At 34.8% G+C, this 19666-nt stretch overlaps 1 protein-coding gene across 1 annotated transcript in view; it reads left to right on the top strand.

Moving 5' to 3' along the window:
• il6r (interleukin 6 receptor) overlaps positions 1-4926 on the top strand; it is a 15198-nt gene extending 10272 nt beyond the window's left edge. Inside the window, exons 7-11 of the mRNA XM_022674177.2 lie at positions 391-544; positions 721-761; positions 916-970; positions 1656-1767; positions 3585-4926. Coding sequence (XP_022529898.2) covers positions 391-544; positions 721-761; positions 916-970; positions 1656-1767; positions 3585-3780 — 558 coding nt within the window. The 3' untranslated portion in view covers positions 3781-4926. The remainder of the gene's footprint in view (positions 1-390; positions 545-720; positions 762-915; positions 971-1655; positions 1768-3584) is intronic.
• The last annotated feature ends 14740 nt before the right edge of the window (positions 4927-19666 follow it).

The raw sequence follows: 19666 nt of genomic DNA, 5'->3' as shown, positions 1-19666 counted from the left end.
CTACCAGAATGTCTTTTAATTAAATGCACCTTCATTATTGCAAACAAATCATTACAGTACAGTACAGTACAGTACAGTACAGTAGAGCAGTGGCGGAGCTCTCTGGTGTTTTCTGGAATGATGGGGTTTAATCTGATACGTTTGGGGTGAGTTGGGGAGTGTGCTGGTGTGTTTGGGTGGTGATCATCAAACATTCTGACCAGACTAACTCTTTTGTTTCTGAATGCAATCAAATCTTCATAGCAATTCTCCAAAATCTATTATAGATAAAGAGACAGCTACTCCAACAAAAGCAAAATGAGCTATTTAATACTCTTGTAATTATTAACGGTAGAAAATATGAGTGTATTTTGTGAGACGTTGGTTTATTGTGTGTGTGTGTGTGTGTAGTTCCAGGAGGTGAGAATAGAGGATGGGAAGCATATCTGGTCGGTTTTGGACGCTCTGCCTGGAACTCTGTATGAAGTTCAGCTCAGAGCTAAAGATGAGTACGTGGGGATGTGGAGTGAATGGACAAGTCCTGTATATGCACACACCTGGACAGGTAACTGTACATCCCACACACACACACAGGTTAGATTTTATGGACTTAAGACACACATTTTCTGCTCGTTTTATTCACAGTTCCTATTTATTTTCGGAATTTAACAAAATCATATTTTATCCTTTTGGAATGTGTTATTAGTATGTAATAATAATAATATTTGTCTTTATTTGTAGTTTCTGAGCCCACTATTTCCTCTGACATCTATACCAGTCTGGTAAGATCTGCTTATTAACTTAGATTAACGTAGATGTTTCTACGGATGTTTTTACTGAAGCAGCAAAGTCAAAACCATCTCATTTTACAAAATTTGCTCAAAACTTCTATTGGTTGAACTGTGTTCATAATTTATCTCTGTTTTTTTCTCTCAGGAACCCTTCTGGACATTTTCTGAAGGCTCTGGATCTGAAACTGATTCTAACGTGGGTAAGTGTGTAAAGGAGGTGTATATTATGAGTGATACAAATTCCTTTATCACCTTTATTTGTTTTTTCTTTGTTTTCGTCTTTCATTTATCTTGTGAGCTGCACTTCTTGTGATGCGTTGAAAAAAAGAATTGTATTTAAATACAGGTTATATTAGAAATTGGACTGGAAGTTTTTACTTTTATGTTTACTCAGTGTTCAAAAATTGATAAACATGATAAACGTCTTTATTTATTAGTTAGGCCTCATTAGGATCTGACTGATGGTTGAACCCTGCACTCTGCCACTTATTTAGCTTTATTTAGTCTTTTATTTATGCTCCAAATGTGCTTAGCTGAGCTAGAACTCTAATAGAACAAAGTAAGTCCTTCAAAAATTTGGCTGTGCTTTGTTTTGGGCATTTTTATATATATTTTATTATCATATATTTATATATTTTTAACCCTATGATAGGCTTCCTATCAACCTAGCCCTTTACAGCCTAAAGGTTATGCCAGGACAGTTCTAGTACACCATTTTTTTTAGCAATTGTGGGCTACTTTGAAATCTTTCTGATTTTTTGGTGAAAAAGACTCCAGACTGGTGCCTTAGGCTTTATTGGGTTGATTGATGCTTTATACCCCCCCACCATATTTGTAATGTGATTTAGTGTCCCTCTTTCTCTTTCCCTTTCTCTGCTTTAACAGAAGTAACCGAGTACCCGGCTAATGATGGTAGAGTGGTGTGGGTGCATGTGCTGTGGGTGTTTGGGCTGTGCCTCCTCATCACCCTCACTGTGATCTCTATCCTCTCCCTCAGGTACTTCCTCTCCTCCCTCACTCTTCACTTTTTCTCAACACATATAACTCTGGAAAAAAATAAAAGAACACTTAAAAATGATGGGTTTCTTTGATTTTACCAAATTGAAAACCTCTGGATTTAATATAATCAAAAGTAAGATCAACAGGATGACCACAAGCCATTGAACCACCAAGCTGAACTGCTTGAATTTTTGCACCAGGAGTAAAGCAGCATGAAGTTATCCAAAAGCAGTGTGTAAGACTGGTGGAGGAGAACATGATGCCAAGATGCATGAAAAAAAAACTGTGATTAAAAACCACCAGGGTTATTCCACCAAATACTGATTTCTGAACTCTTAAAACTTTATGGATATGAACTTGATGGGTTTTTTCTTTGCATTATTTGAGGTCTGAAAGCTCTGCACCTTTTAGTTATTTCAGCCATTTCTCATTTTCTGCAAATAAATGCTTTAAATTACAATCTTTTCATTTGGAATTTGGGAGAAATGTAGTCTGTAGTTTATAGAATAAAACAACAATGTTCATTTTACTCAAACATAAACCTATAAATAGCAAAATCAGAGAGCCACTAGAGGGAGGCATCACTCCACCACTCAATGCAATAATCAGGCTGATTTATTACATACAATAGTGTCTTTATAAGGACTGCCCACTGTTCAGTAGTGATGGCAAAAAAAGTGAGGCTTTTGGGAGCTCGAATGACACAATTCGGAAAATGTTTCAATATTGTGGGACGTTTAATCATCATCTTCCAGTGACCACCACATCTTGTGGGTGGAATTTCAATCAGACACTTTACTTGTTTGTCTTCAGATGTAAAATGATCTCACACAGCAGACACATGTCTTTTTCCAGATACTTAAATTCGACAAAATATTTATTCATTTATCACATTATCACGTTACAAGGCTTTGCATCTCTTTTAAAGCATATGAATGTGTGGCAATTATATCATATTTTTAACTCTTAAAAACATTCTGATCTCAGATCAGCAGCATGCACCAAAACACACGAAAAGATTCAAAGCAGTGTATGGAAACACTGTGCCTTAAATAAATCGATTCACTCAATCAATACTGTTCAGATATTGATCAGTCTGTTCGGGTCACACTGGTAGCTCACAGCACGCTTACGTCATTACTCACTGCTCAGTGGGCTTACCGGTGTTGTGGAGAATTCAGCACCCCCGCCATGAAAAGCACCCTCTCTCGGGAGCGCTTCTTCTTGATAAAAGCAGAGATATTCTGCTTTAATCTACTTAGAAATACGCATTTATCTCAGAAGTCACATTTATCTCAGTTGCGCTCCCAAGAGGGGATGCTTTTCCTGGCAGGGTGCTGAATTCGGCACAACACTGCCATGTTGTTTGTTTACAGGAAAGTCGCATCACTGACTAGTCACACTAGTCACACTAGTCAATCGAGACAGGCTTTAGAAGGTAATATAGGATTGTCTAGTGTGAGTACACCCTAATTGGTGTATCAGAGTATAGTCACCCAAACCAGGAATTGAACCCCAGTCTTTCACATGATGTGGCAGCTCACAACAGGCGGTGGTGTTATCCACTGTGCCACACCAACCATAAGGGACATTTAAATCATTACAAAATAAAAAATGTTTAATAATAATAATTTAATAATAAAAATAATATTTTTTTTACTGTAGATACCGTTTTTATCTTATAAAGGAAGTCTTTTTTTATTAGAGCAGATAATGGTAGGGTATAATGTTTGGTGTGCTTTGGGTTTTTGTTGAACTGTGCATTTCCTGTTTGTGTGTGTTTGTGTGTGTGTGTGTGTGTGTTTTCTCTCTCAGGAACAGGTATTTATCCAAGGTAGAGAAGCAGAGCTGCTCTCCTCCCTGCTCCTGCTCGTCTCCTCCACTATCCCAGCAGCCCCTCGTGGCTCCCCGTCAGCAAAGCCAGCATCACTTCCTGTCTGAAGCGGAAGAGGAAGGGGAAGGCATCAATTTACATAATTTCGATTACTTCTTCTCTCCTCCTGGTGACTAAACAGAGGAGACAATGGTAGAACACTTGATCAACAGCCAGTCAGCCAGACAGTATTCTCTATACAATCTCTTCTCTCTCTCCTTTTTATCTCTCTCTCTCTTTCTCTCTCTCCTCCTTACCTCAGGGCCCATGTAACCCTTACAGACCAGGCAGATGTACTGTCATTCCAAATTAGATTCAGTAAAATGTCCAGTCAGCACAATTCTGTATACATTATTATATTAGTAAAGAGTAATCCAGAATACTCCACCAAATCCAACAGATTAAAACATGACTGAATCATCATGCCTTAAAACTGGTCTTTATACAGAATGAGGAGGTTCGCAGTGTATCAAACAAACCATGTAACCATGTACAGTTCTCCCTAAAATGTGAAAAGTACAGTACAGTACAGGGTATATATTATAATATATAAATCTTCTTTATTCAGCAAAAGGTCATTAAGTCTTAGAAGTGAAAGGATCTATAAATATTGTCCAACAAGTTCCTTTATGTGTCTAAATGATGCACATTTAATTAACGTTAAAGAGTCGTTCAAAAAAAAAAATAAAGCATAATTTCTTTTTTTTTTAATAAAGGAGAAATAGTCGATACATGGTATTTGATTTATGGATGTATATTTTTGTTGAAAATGCTCATATTATGCATAAGTGCCGTATGTCCACAAACCCAAACCACTTACATTATATTAGTTCTCCATCCCTGGACATTAAGGGTAGTAAACAATTTGTATTTAATAAAATAATATTATCAGCTTAATCTTTTAAAAAAATCATGAATTAAATTTATAAAATGTATAAAATGTATGAAAGGAGCCATTTGCTGATTTGGCGAAGTGGGTCAGATTATATATAACTTTAATAAAAACCTACAATTATAATTTTGCAAGGGAAATACAGCAGCTCTCCCATTCAAATATTTTAAAAATCACCAACGATTAAAACCACAGTGGGTACTGAAGTGTTGCTATGCAAATCTGGCCAACTCAAGCAAAAAATAAAAAAGCGCTGTTATCTCTTGTACAAATGCAGGCATTTCCTCCCAAGCAAAAACTTAAAAAGATGTTGTATATAATCTATATGACAGAATACTGTATTTACTGTATTTTGTATTTTTTATCTGAATAAAGAGTGTTTTATTTTTAAACGTTCTTCTTCTTTATCATCATTTTTATCATGATACCTTCTTTTTTCTACATTTACTACATGTCCGGAAGCTAAGCTAACTAAGCTAACACCATCCATAGGGACTAGTGCCTAGAGGAGCCCAGGCTGCTGGTTGTTGGGGTGAGGTTTAATGAATTAAGAGTATTTATGGAGTTATTTTTTATCACCTGGCCTTTCCTATAATAATGATAATTGTAAACAAGCCTTAACTCTGTGGTCTTTTTACAAGTTACATGACTTTTGCAAGGTTCTCTTTTCATTTTTTCTTAAACAGATTTTAAAATGGATCAAATGTGAAAGAATATACAACCCCAATTCCAATGAAGTTGGAGAAACGTTGTGTAGAACAAAAATAAAAACAGAATACGATGATTTGAAAATCCTCTTCAACCTATATTGAATTGAATTTACTACAGAAACTGATAAACTTTATTGTTTTTTGCAAATATTTACTAATTTTGGATTTGATGCTGCAACACAGTCTAAAGACGTTTTGGACAGGATCAACAAAAGACAAAAAAAGAGAAAGTGGAGGAACCTGTTGGAACGTTCCACAGGTGAGCAGGTTAATTGGAAATAGGACGAGTCATGATTGGGTATAAAGAGAGCATCTCTAAAAGGCTCATTCGCTCACACGCAAGTACTGGGCGGGGTTCACCGCTCAGTAAACAACTACGTGAGCAAATAGTTTAACAGTTTGAGAACAATGAATTTTCTCAATGCAAGAAAACTAGGGATTTCATCATCTACAGCCCATGATATCATCAACAGATTCAGAGTATACGCCCATAAGCGGCAGGAAAACCTTGAACAATGGGCACCAGTGACCTTCAGATCCTCAGGGCAGCACTGCATTAAAAACCCACATCATCCTGTAACATCATTCTCCTGAACTTCTGAGCTTCTGGATCTTCAAAAACATTTTAAAATAAATTAAGTGAATTGTCAGATGCTGGTGTGAATGCAGAGTTACACTGGATTAGATTCACAATTTACTTTAAGTGAAAGAGTGACAAGATAAAACCACTGTAGCAAATCATTTAAGACATAATGAATGCGCAGCAAAGCCTTGATTTATGGCAGAACAAAACCGCAGCAGAGCTGCTGGAAGAATTCTAGGATTGCATGTGCTCTGACATATTATCACTCTTTTAAAACAAGTTAGAATAGGTCTACGGGCTTTACAACAACACATCAAACGTCCCACGTCTCCAGGAAGTCGCAGGAGTCAACCGCATATTAATAACGTTATTAAAAATCTCCCGATATCTAGAACGCCCATGCAGACAGCACAGTCACGTGTATAAAAGAGAAGGAGAGAGGGAGAGAAAGACTTTCCCCTCCTTTGCATAATTTTATGCAAAACAGCACATGGAAAGAGAGGGTTCTGCAAAGACTCTGCGAGTCAGCCAATCAGTTTTTAATGTGGGCGGGCAGTCTTTTTTTTTTTCCCCTTCTGGATTGGATGCATTCAGGAGCATCATGGCTCCTATCAAAACTTACGTCACCTATGACTACTCTAAAGTATATGATCCATGTCTGGTACGATGGCAAAAGGCATTTTGAGGTGAGGTAAATATTTAAATGAAACAGCTAAAAGGTAAAGTTTTGTAATCCTTTGGTATCCTTTGTGTGGGGTTTATTTTGGGGGGGTTTGTAGAAGATTTGGTCAGACAAGACCACACAAGCCACCTCGAATTACTGACACTCTTGGGGTGATATAAGTGACTTGTCAATTGTCTGTTGCACTGTAGCAAATCATTTAAGACATAATGAATCAACAGTGCGGGCTCATTTACAGCAATAGCTGGAAAGCATGGGGGAATTATGTGGGAGGAAACTCTGTAATCTTCCAGACAGGCCTTGTTTCAGTGGCAGTGCCAAAAAATGCAGCAGAGCCAAAAGTCAGCCAGGAATGCATGTGTGCTGACACACTGTGACCTCATCTTTCCACTAGGAGAAAACCCACACATACTGCAAGCTCAAACAGAAGTGAAGAGGAGATTTATCACTCTTTTTAAAGACGTTAGAATATGTATATGGGCTTTACAACACATGCTCATTAAAACCAACCTCAAACCTTCCTTAGAAGATCGTCCGTAGTCACAATATGTGGGTGGGTGACATGACATGTCCTTTTTTTTGGTTCAGTGAGTCAAATATATGTAAATTATAGAAGAATATGTCAAAAGCTTTGATGATATTGTTCAGAAAGTGCTGTTTTATATGAATTTACAGAGAATTAATTGGATTAACATTCAATTTCTTCTCAATTTTCAGTCAAACCAGAAAAAGCTCATGTGGCGTGACTGTCCCGATCACATTTCACAAGTCTAGATTTTGAATAAAAACAAGCAAATAAATGTATTTTCTGTTTAATCAATCATATATTAACAACCCAGATGTCTACTTGTGAGTCCAATTAAAAATAATGCAAAATGTAACAACTTTGCACGTGAGAAATGCTATAATTTGATATAGTAATGATAAATAATCAGGATAAATTGACGTACATTATCACATTATACCCATTTTTAATTTAATTCACAATAACAGCCATGTCACACCACGTGACAATTTTAGTCATATGTTTCTATATTATAAATGTTATAATATTTTTCCTTACACTATTTGCTCTTTCTGCTTCACATTTTACACTTATTACAGTTAGCCTACTACAACCTACCCCAGAAATATTTCCTGAAACGACGGTGATAAGAAGAACAGTGAACTACTTAATACATGAACCTGATAACAGTCTGTGATGTTTCCACTGTTAATGTGTGTGAATGTCCTCTTCTCTTCAGTCCAAACCACTGATGGACTTCAAGTAATATGTTCAACTTAGCTCAACCATAGCTCACTAAAATTAGACAATCCTATGATTAACAAAGTGTTAACAATAAACTTACATCACTGCAGTAAAGCTGAGTATAAATATCCGATTCAACATCTTATCTCAAAAACAGTAAAACTATTAGAACATGAACATGATATTTAATTAAAAAGCATTTACTGCAAATAGAAGTAAAACAGAAATGATATGAATATTTTAGAAATGATACGGTGATGAAATGTAAAATGCTGATTCAAAAGGCAGAAGGTTGAGGACATTAAGTTAAAATTCCAACGTTAGCACAACCATTGAACATTAAACGTTGTCTCAATGTTGAATCAACAACAGACATCATATTTCAACCACATTTCAACGTTGAATGTCAGTTTGTATGCCAGTTGGGATGTTATTATTAATGTTGTAAGTTTTTTTTCTTGCATTTTTTTATATATATTTTTAATTCCCCAAGAACTATGAACGTAATAAACTTACGCACTCATTCACTTTACCAGCCTTAAGCTATATACCATATTTACACTATTACTGTTATACGGGTTCTATTTATACTGTCATTCCATCTCAATCACCATCAATATCGCACTGTTGTCTTCCGTCTTACGTATGTCTATTGTGTTATTGTTGTATTGTACATAAAGTGTCTCTCACTCTTTTATATTATATATCTGATTTCTTTTTATTTCTATTTATATATCTTATTTTACCCCCCACACTACTGCACCTTGTTTTTGTCTCATGTATGTCTATTTGTGTCTCTGCTGTATTGTACTCATAGTGTCTCCCATTCTCTCTTTATTTTATCTATTATCTGTACTTGCAGTAAAATTTTGGAAGGAGAGTAACGTACTTTTAATTCTCTGTATGTCCTGTACATATGCAGTATTGACAATAAAACTACTTGACTTGACTTGACTAAACACAAGGAGGAGCCCTAACCAAGAAAACGTTCAACTCCAAGAAAACAGCCAACTCTGCCCACATTCAGTCCGGCCTCCTAGCGTCCGTCACATGGCGTCAGTGCTCTGACGAACCATAGGAGAGCAAACCACAAACCCGTTTTCTTTTCGGGCTGCAGCGGCACGGACTTGGACGCAGAGCCGGTGTGTGCGCGAGTCTCATTCATTCTCTTTAACTTCGTCGAAGCAAGAAAGGAAATGGATTTGCGAATGTGCTTCTGCTCGGTGCTGGCGCTTGTTTTGTTTTGTAAGTAGCGTTAGTTTATTTCCTTTTGTTTGAGCTTGTTATGTTTGTTAATCTATTTTAAAGACCGAGATCTTCAAAGAGCTCTCACTTTCCTAACTCTCCTGTAACACACGAATTAGTTCTAACCGCATCCCCGCCCGCGCAAAAAAAAATCTCCTCTATCTCATTACTACCCTGTCAGAAATGTATTTTTATTATTTATTTTGACTTGTATTAACTCTATTGCTAATGTACATGTTTAGTTGTAGATCGCTTTGGATCAAAGTTAAGCTAAATGCTGTGTGATGCTGGGATGATGTAATATAAATACTGTAAATGATGGTAATCAGGCAGGTTTCTCTTTGATGTTATAACTGATGGTCAGGTAGTTGTCGTGTTTCTGGTGCATATTCGTTGATTAAATCTGGTTAACTTATGTTTATTTAGCTGTAAAACTGCTTGCTGTTGCATTAACGTTACCAGGCTGCGCACGAGACCCGCTGCATCTGCACGCGGATTCCAGGAGTTCGCGCGAGCTCACAGCTGACCGCGCCGATGCTCTGAGGCTTTAAGGATGTTCTGGAATTTTATCCAAAGCGACGTACAAATAATGATGCACATTAACAATAGAGGACATACAACATTAAAAACCCATAAAAACGTTTATAGGCAGGGCCTAAATGAGGCATAAGAGCGAGAGAGAGTGTGAAATAGAGGAAGAAAAGGAGGGGGAGCAGGAAATGAGTTCAGAAGTTGATGAGGTGATGCGAATGTCATTATATAATGACATAGTTTTTCATGTTGCTAAAAAACAATTTTGTAAACTAGGCTGTTTTTATCAAACTACTTTAAAAAATACTTGAAAAAATGTTAAAAAAAAAAAAAAAAAAAGAAAAGAGGGAGGGTGGGGCAAAAAGGATAGCTGAAAAAGGAGAGCAGTGTGCATCTGATAGCAATGAGACCCAGATGGTTGGACGTCAGCAGTTTTATTGTTTGACTGATTGATTGATTTGCATATTGTGAACATTTTTTAAAGGCTAGGAAAAGTTTAAAACAATTAGGCATGACTGCTATGTTTTACAATTTCAACACTTTATTCACCATTACTTTACCAGATTAGGTATGTGATTAGGTCAGGTGAAGGTCATGTGAATGTACTTAGAAGTAGAAATTCTGTGTCATATGGTGACAAAATTTAAATTAGAAATATGAATTCTGTGTCACATGGTGACAAAATTAAGATTAGAAGTAGGAATTCTGTGTCATATTGTGTCACAAAGTAGGATTCTGTGTCATATGGTGACAAGATTAAGATTTTATAAATTGTTGTACAGTTTGGAATGAAGTGTTTCATTTTACCAAAGGTCTGAGGTAATCTGCTACTTGCATGTGTAGCTGTTTGAATTGTGTGTCATTTTTTGACATATTAAGCCCTATTTTGTAAATAATGTTCAAGCAATTATATAAAATTGCAGTGCCAAACTAACCAGAATACTTAACAGTGATTAAACAGTGATATACAGTAGATCATTTATAGATCATTTATATGTCTTAATGTGGATCTTCTGATTTGTTACAGTGGGTGGAGCAAGCACTACCAGGAATTCAACTGAAGGTAATTATCAGAGACATATATGTGTGTGTGTATAAAAGTATCTGTATATAATAAATGTATTTGTGTATATATACACTGCCTGGACAAAAAAAGGTCACACACTCTAATATTTGGCTGTGATTACGACATGCTTTCACTGTAACATCATTTGCACCAGCTTCTGCAATGTTACACCATTTATTTATATCCAGAGTTGCATCAGACCTTCGCATGACCTTCTTTCTTTGCTCCAGAGTCCAAAATTTATAATCTCTAGGAAACTGAAGCTGTTTTTGCTGGTTATCCTTACTGATAAGTGATGCTCTTGAGGCTACACAGCTGTTTAGTCCCTTTAATCACTTGAGTTTCCTTCACTGCAGTGTGCCTGTGGGGATGCTCTTACTTTCACTATTAAACATTTACTAGAGTTCTAGTGTTATTCAGTTTCATCAACAGTTTAAGTGATCGCCAATCACCATCATTAAAGATTTTTTGTTTCCAACCACATTCCTTTCTTTAAAATGATGTTCTCACTGTCCTTCCTCTTTTTAATAATTGATTTTAGTAGTTTCAGCTTCAATCTCCTTAGATTGTTTTTTTCTGCTTGATGGAGGCAATTATTGTGACTCATTTGAAATATGTTTTTTTAACAAATGGGAGGCTACTCACTGCATCAGGTAAATCAGAGTTAAGTTACTTGTTGTCAGCTGAAACATAGTAATAATACATGCAGTAGTCTCATCCAATGGGAGCCTCTCACCCGTTTACTTGGTTAGATCCATGTAGATCCATTGACATTTTTTGGCCAGGTAGTTTATATTCTTGCCATAATATGAATAGTAACAGTAAACCAACCCAAACTCAAAACTTGAGCTTATTTCATTATTTATATGTATATTAACTTTTTTTCATTATAAAATTCATTGTTATGAATAAAACATGTTTTGATTTTCAGATTGCATCCCGGTATCCTGCATGAACGGTTACGTCTTACTTCCTCTGAGTGAAAGCGTCATTGACAAACGCAAGGATTGTGAGCACGGTCTGTATAATGAGGTGAATATGTGTTTTAAACTCTGCTCTGAAAAGGGAAAAAATATGAGAGATGTATATTGTAAATGTTGGGTATTATTTGGATTATTTGGTCAGTATACAGGATATATGGAGTTCATTTAATATTGGTCTGTTTACAGTTGGATCAATTTGTGGTTGATCCTACTCAGCCAGGCGGCAGAAATTGTTCATGCGACTCACAAATCCAGGCCCAAAAAATGACCTGGAAGATCGACTGTCACAACAAGACGGTAAGAACTTAACTACAGTTAGTGTTGTTTTTGATCTGTATCTGTACTGTTCACTCTAAACAAGGGATGGAATCTAATACTTGTGTGTGTGTGTGTGTGTGTGTGTGTGTGTGTGTGTGTGTGTGTGTGTGTGTGTGTGTGTTTGTATTTTCAGAGAAAACCTGAGACCTGTTTCATGAGTAAGTGTCTCATCTTTAAATCATTTTAAAGCTCAGTTCATCTGTGAGAAACAGCAGCTTCACACTGTTTAATCTTAACCCCTTGTTTCTGTTTGTAGTTAACGCTATAATGGCTTCTGAAGACGAGCGTAAGTTGATTAAATTTAAAATACAGCAATTTTATTGTAAAAAAAAAAACAGAAATAGAAAGTGAAGTGAAATGAAGTCACTGTAAAATAAAGGTTAATTGCAAGGATTCGTAATTGGGCTTTTTGTCCATATACGCATGCACACACTTTCAATATGTATATGTATATATATATATCTATATATATATATATATATGTATATTTATATACAGCATTATTTACATGACAGTTGTTGTGTATTTTTATTTTTGCATTTATTTTATTTTATAGCTAAAAATGAAACTTCATCCCCCCATGTTCTGGCGTTGGTGGTGGTGCCGGTGCTGTTGGTGGGGGTGGCTGCTGCTGTTGGGATCGGCTATTGGAGAAATAGAGATGTGAGCATAACATTGTTGTTTCAGTTATGATAATGACAATACTGATATTAATATTACATAATGTTTAAACGTATTTACAAAAAGTCAACTACACTGTTAGAGATAGATTTTACATGAACATGTGTTCATTTAAAATTGCCATATTTGCTCAGCACAATAACATGATTAATAACATAGTAACAAAGTAAATTCTTTGTTTATAAAATTGTGGCAAAATCTATACAATGATGTATTCCATGCATATTTCTGTACAAACATTGACGTGGAATCAATCGTCCAGTTATTACAGCTGTCTGTCTGTCTGTCTGTTATTTAGTTGGTTAAGATCAAACAGCATGTAAATACAGACAGTGGATAACATGCAAAACTGTAAATAGTTAAATGAGCATAATATGATAGTAGAATATATCATATTATGCTATATATAGTAGTATAACAGTATGAATTAGTATTATAATATATATCGTGTTTACCTTTTCCAATTTGGTAAATCAGACAGATGAAATAATAGAAATAATAGAAATTATATTTTACAGCATTTTACTGCATTTAACTTTATATAAATCATAATATTATATAAACCAAAATATTCAGTTCCGTCAATACAGTGTTATATGCATTAACACATAAAAGAAATATACCTATGTAAGTGTTGTGTTATGTACACAGGGAGGGTAGAGCTTGTGCTGTCTGTAATTAAGATGCTATTTATTCAGTTTATACATTTATTGATTATTTCTTTACTGCAGGGCAACAGAAACCCAGCTGCTGAAAACCAACACAGTAAGTACGACCATCACAAATGACCCTGAAATAGAAAAACCTGTAACTGTAGCTGTACACACTCTAATCCTTCTCTTTTTTTTTCTTTTTTTTCAAAGATTCTGTTATTTGATGATGAAGATGGCGTTATATCTTTTCGAGAAGGAGGGAACCAGCAGTGGTTTTTATCTCTTATTCCAACTTTTCTGTCTGCCTGGCTACTTTTTTTTAACTTTATAATACTACTTGGGGTAGTTTTAATGCAATTTAAAAAATAGTATATTTTAATGTGCTGAGTAACACCTTAAAAAATAGTTTTTTAAATGAACATAATTTATGAATTTATGAAATAATCACAGACAAGAACCTAGCTTTTCGGCGGCTTTAGTCACAAACCAATGCTAACACCAATCTAAGCAAATATATACTACACTACGATTCTGTATATCGACGCTGTCCAATAAAAACACTTATCTCCAAAACAGCAAATTTACAGAAGAGAGTAAAAAACTTCGAAACTTTGAATGGAAGTCAATGTAAAAAGAGTTTATTTCAGGTCATTTTAAAGAGTTTATTTCTATTGGTCATCAACAAAAATGGAGATACTTGTTTTTCGTAGGACAGTGAAGATATAAATTATTATTTATCCAGTTTTCAATTGGAATTGATTAACCTGAGATTTCATATATAAAATAAACTGGAGATGATAAAATAGGATGTTCATAGCAAAACAACAGAAACATTTAAACTACTCTACTGCTACTATATTTCCTTTCATACAACAAAAGTTAATTCCATTTTGTTTTAATATATTTAATACATTTCACCATTTCCCTGAGTTCCTGTGAGCCTGAGACCCATTCTTTCACTAATGTTTCTACACTGTAAACCCATACGTTAATGTAACTTGATGTTTTAATTTATGCTAATTTATGCCTTTTTTTAAGGCAACCAGTTTTCTCAATTTGTTAAAGTGAATTAAACTTCGGATGGGTGAGCAAATACTTATGGCAATATACTGTATAGCATATATATACATACATATGTTACATTTTACTATTATTATTATATATTTGAGCTGTTTTGTGAAAAAACAGCAGAAGATACTTTATATTAGATAAAGCAAAGACAAATGAAGTAAATGTTGAGCTTTTATATGGATAACTTGGTTGTGAACATTATAGCATTACAATTTGAAGGACCTAAATGTAAAAAATCAAGGTTTTCCAAATTTTCCAAAACTTGTAGCAAGTGTAGCAAATACAAGTGTAGCAAATACAAATGCAATGTGATTTAATCTTGAGTCATTTTAGAGTATACCAACAAACCAGAGGTCTCATACTGTACAGGCAGACATATATAAACCTCAGAAATTTTTATATTAATCCGACCACACAATTTGAATGGAAGGCAAATATTTGTTGTCGTTAGCTGTGAAAGCTGATGCAATGAAATGCTGTGCCAGTGTGTACACAAATCTTCATTAATCAGTCATTTCAAAGCCTTGTATGAGACCAGCTCATTAAAAAAAAGAGTTTTGTCTTTGGGTATCACTTTATTTGGATGGTCCGGTCTGTTAGATGTGCCTCATAGATGATTTAAAATAACATTCAGTTTACACTCAAACTGGGGCTGGGCGAGTTTAAGAAATATCGATATATTTAGACTATGTCTAGTAAACTATATTAGCTGCAGAACGATTAAAAACGATTTAATTTCCACAGCGTTTATTGTAAGGGTGTAACTTTACCAGCCTTTACAATGGAGGCTTTTGCAGTAAATATTCCCCAAAGATGCCTCTCAGCCAATCAGATTTGTGCAGATTTGGGAGTGTGGGAACTCACAGAAGAGGTATGAAGACGAGCGTTCTCTATCACAATCAGCATGTCTTTAATGTTCTGAGATCAAAGCACTAATAAACAACAGCAGCAGAATAAACCAGAATAACCTGAATGGCCAATCAGCTTCTTCACATGGGGATGAGAATAGACCTGACACTGTTTCAGCCCAGATTTATAGAAAATGAAAAAATAAAACTCAAAATGCACATTTTATTGACTTATTTAATCAATTTAGTTTTTAGGTTACTAAAACATTTATTTGAAGAATATGTTGTTAATAATTAGTGTTTATAATTTAAATTGCCTTTGAGTTGTTGATGATATAAAATGCTGCTAAAAAAAACTAGGCTCCTCTAATGTACATATATTTATTTGCCTGTGTAAAATCTGAAACTAGCTTTTTGTTATTAACTTATGGGATGTAAATATTGATATATACATTTTTTATCCATATCGCCCAGCTCTAATTCAACTGCATGTCTATTAAATGTAACTGAAGTCTAAGGTAAAAGTAAATGATGATCTATTGAATGTAACTCTACACCCAACGCTAACCCGAACTCTAAACATTGGCGTAGGAACCAGGGGGGAAGTAATAATAATGATAATCAGAAATAATGATACCGCAGAAAAAGCTGAAATTGTTTTAAAATACACTTTTATTTTGAAAGTACTAAAATCTGCACCCCCGCCATGAAAAACACCTTCTCTCGGAAACGCGTTTCTAATTAAAGTTAGCTAAAGCACTTATCTCCGATTTTATCAAGAAGACGGTGCATACGCTCTGCTGAGAGGCCGTGCCTTTCATGGCACTGCTATGGTGCTGAATTCAGCCCCCCCGCCAGGAAGAGCACCCCCTCTCGAGAGAGGCTGTAGGTGACGGTTCTTTTTCCTTATTTTTTACGAGTCAGCGTAGCTTAGAAAAAAAGTGTCGTGGGTATTTCCATTTTCTAAGTAAAGTTAAAGTCAGGAAGAAGTGAGTGCGCGCTCCCGAGAGGGGGTGCTTTTCCTAGTGGGGGTGCTAAATTCGGCATACCAAATCTGTTATATTATTTTAAAAACAGGTGATAACTGGTCAGATTTTGTCGTATGTATATAATTCAGACATTGTTCGCATAATTTCTTTAACAACAGTAAATGTAATGTGGAGTAACATGTTTGGGTTGTAAAGTCAAATTTAGTTGAATTTAACTATTAATAAGCAGAAGTACAGAAAAATGTATTTTGACTCTAATCTTAACATTTTAGGGTTAGATTTAAGGTTTAGGTTAAGGTTTGGCTTAAGGGTTAGATTTTAGGGTTGATTCATGGTTGAGGTTTGGTTTATGGTTTGGGCTCTATAGAGAATAATTTACATTTGCATTTAATACACATTCAGTACACATTAAAGTAAATGGAGTATCTATGAGTCATCTGTTCTGGACCAACCAAACAAGTGTTACCTGTCTTTGAAATAAATAGAGCTTTATTAATAATAATCTTAATATAAATGATGATAAATAATATAATCACTTTATTATACCATACACTACATGTACATTGTCAATATCACACAAAAGCATCATATCTCCAAAACACCAACTTTACAGAACTAAAGCTAAAACCAATGCTGCCAACCTTAACATTAACACAGTTTTTTTATGCAAATCAATTGTCACCAAGTTTTCTGATTCTGGTGACACGTTATCGCTTTAATTTATACCTCTTTATCTCTCTTTTGCTTTCTCTTTTGACCACACACACACCCACACACACACACACACACACAGCTGCAGCTAGTTTTTTTTCCATAAGCTCTCCGTTAAAATTTTACTCAGCATGTTAAAATATTCAAATTAAATATATATGTTTCTATATATAACATTAAACTATCCTGAGATGTTATAAAACATAAGATATTAGATATTTATAGTAAAAGTAAAAAGTCTGTTTGCCTTTTTACCAAACCACACCCCCAAAAAAGGAAGTAGATACCAGCATTAGTTTTTCTTTTGTTTAAATCATGTAGCATTTTCCCCAAAGTGTTTTTCTTAAAAAAATGTCAATCACTTCTATGTAGCAAATGCAAGACTTACAATGTGATTTTATTTTTAATCATTTTTTACTGGCGGGCGTACACAAATCTCAGAAGTGCCTGTTATTAACCTGATCCGCGCTTTGTTGTCGTTAGCTGTGAAAGCTGATGCAATGAAATGCTGTGCCAGTGTGTACACAAATCTTCATTAATCAGTCATTTCAAAGCCTTGTATGGGAGAAAATCATAAAAAAAGAGTTTTGTCTTTGGGGTTTTCCAAAAAAGTGCTGCCGATATGATCGGGAGATGACTGGTTCGAATCCAGGTCATGCAGCTTGCCATCAGCTGCCGGAGCCCCGAGAGAGCAAAATTATTATTATTTTAAAAAAAAAAAGGTTGTCTTTGGGTATCACTTTATTTGAAAGGTCCGTTAGACATGCCTTGTAATCATGACTTTTTACAGAATATTGTGATTTTTGCTGTTAATTTTAAGTGATTAACAACATTCAGTTTAACAATCTTGCATTAATATTTTTTTGATTGTGCTTATTGATTTGACTAAACCTGATGATTTGTGTTTTAGATTTAATACGTATTATATATTAATCTTTACCCGGGAACTGATCTGCTGTGTATGAAATGCATGATGGTTATTTGGGGGGTATTTGGGTGGATTTGGTAGATTTGGTGGTATTTGGGTCTCTTTCTGCTGCTTTCTGTATCCTGTAGTTGCTTTCTGTCCTTTATCATGTATGGATTATAATAAAACATTTAAGAATTAAGTTTTTGTCTCAGATTCTGTTTATTTAAACCAGACAGTGTCAGCCTGGCTATCAGAGATCCTGCTGATTCAAAACCAGCAGAAAATTGGGGAAATCCAGGAGCGGAAAAAATAATGTAATTTGATTCTGTAAACAGTGAAAATTTAAATACATTCCATTTACTGAAGCCCAATAAATTATAGGTATATTCTGTATATTTCTTACAGAATTTGTTGTAAAATGATTTCTCACATCACCAAACACAGTTTATCCCATTGTGAAAGCTTGTATTCCTGCACTTAACACAGATTGACGCCTGTTGTCCATCAGAATAGACATTTATCGGCCAATCAAACAGCATATTAGCCCACTGCACTGAAAAACATTAGTTTGCACACTAAAATAAAACATGGCAGCATCCCTACTAATGAGGCAAAATAAGTATATATGTATATATATATATATTTTTTTTCCTATCATGTATTACGTTTTGTTGCATAGGGATGTTTTGTTTTGAGATAAAGTAAGTTATAAAAAAAGTAATATAGGATAAAAATAGTGTTAAACTTTTTTTAAATAGTTAATCAATTTTTTTTATTATTTTATTTATTTATTTACTGAATCTTAATTGTGAGTGCATTGCAGACACAAACAGCATTTTTTTTCATCGCTGAAACATAATTCAGGTTTGAAAGGGTTAAATATCAGCACTGTCCACATTTAAAGAGCAATGTTCTGAACTTTTGAATTGTATTTAAATCATTTAAATGTTCAGCAGTTCAGAGACAGAAACAGAGACATGGCAGAAATAATCGCTGACTAATCGACTAATCGGAAAAGTAATCGGCAGATTAGTTGACTAACAGAATAATCATTAGTTGTAGCCCAAAACAACATCAAAATGTTCTTGATCTAGAGGGAATATTATCAAAATATACAAGAAGGATTTGCAAGAAGGGGAGGATGATAGTGGTCTACCAGTGCAAATTATTCTAATATGGTGCATTTTCCACAAATCAGACCTGAGAAATAGAAAAGGTTAGAGCTTTTATATAATGGGAGTCCCTAGCTAAAGAATTAGAAGAAAAATATTAGATATTACTAAAGAAAAACAAACTGAGCAAACAGGAATGGTGAGCATTGTGCAACCTCTAAAACTCTATCAACTCATACCATATATGGTCATTCGTTCATTGACAGCTGCTTCCAAACACAGGGTGTTTACCCTGCCTTACACCCTGTAGCTTCTTGTAGGTGATAGCACTACACAAAGTGCCACCATGCTGCCCCTCTGTATATGGTCACATGCTTTGAAAATGTGTTTTGTCATACAAGGGACTTTTTATATTGTGCAGTTGTGTGTGAGCACGAGAGAGAGAGAGTGAGAGAGAGAGATTAAGAAGGTAAAAGCTGAACCAACATCTATTATATACAGCTCTGAAAAAAAATAAGAGAGCACTTTAGTTTCTGAATCAGTTTCTCTGATTTTGCTATTTATAGGTTTATGTTTGAGTAAAATGAACATTGTTGTTTTATTCTATAAACTACAGACAACATTTCTCCCAAATTCCAAATAAAAATATTCTCATTTAGAGCATTTATTTACAGAAAATGAGAAATGATGCAGAGCTTTCAAACAATGAAAAAAAAAAAGAAAAAATGTTTTAAGAGTTCAGAAATAATCAATATTTGGTGGAATAACCCTGGTTAGTTTTTAATCACAG

The sequence above is a fragment of the Astyanax mexicanus genome, chromosome 6 (genome assembly GCF_023375975.1).
Source record: "Astyanax mexicanus isolate ESR-SI-001 chromosome 6, AstMex3_surface, whole genome shotgun sequence".
Taxonomy (NCBI): domain Eukaryota; kingdom Metazoa; phylum Chordata; class Actinopteri; order Characiformes; family Acestrorhamphidae; genus Astyanax; species Astyanax mexicanus.
The sequence above is the reverse complement of the archived record's forward strand: the minus strand, read 5'-3'. Positions and strand labels throughout refer to the sequence as shown.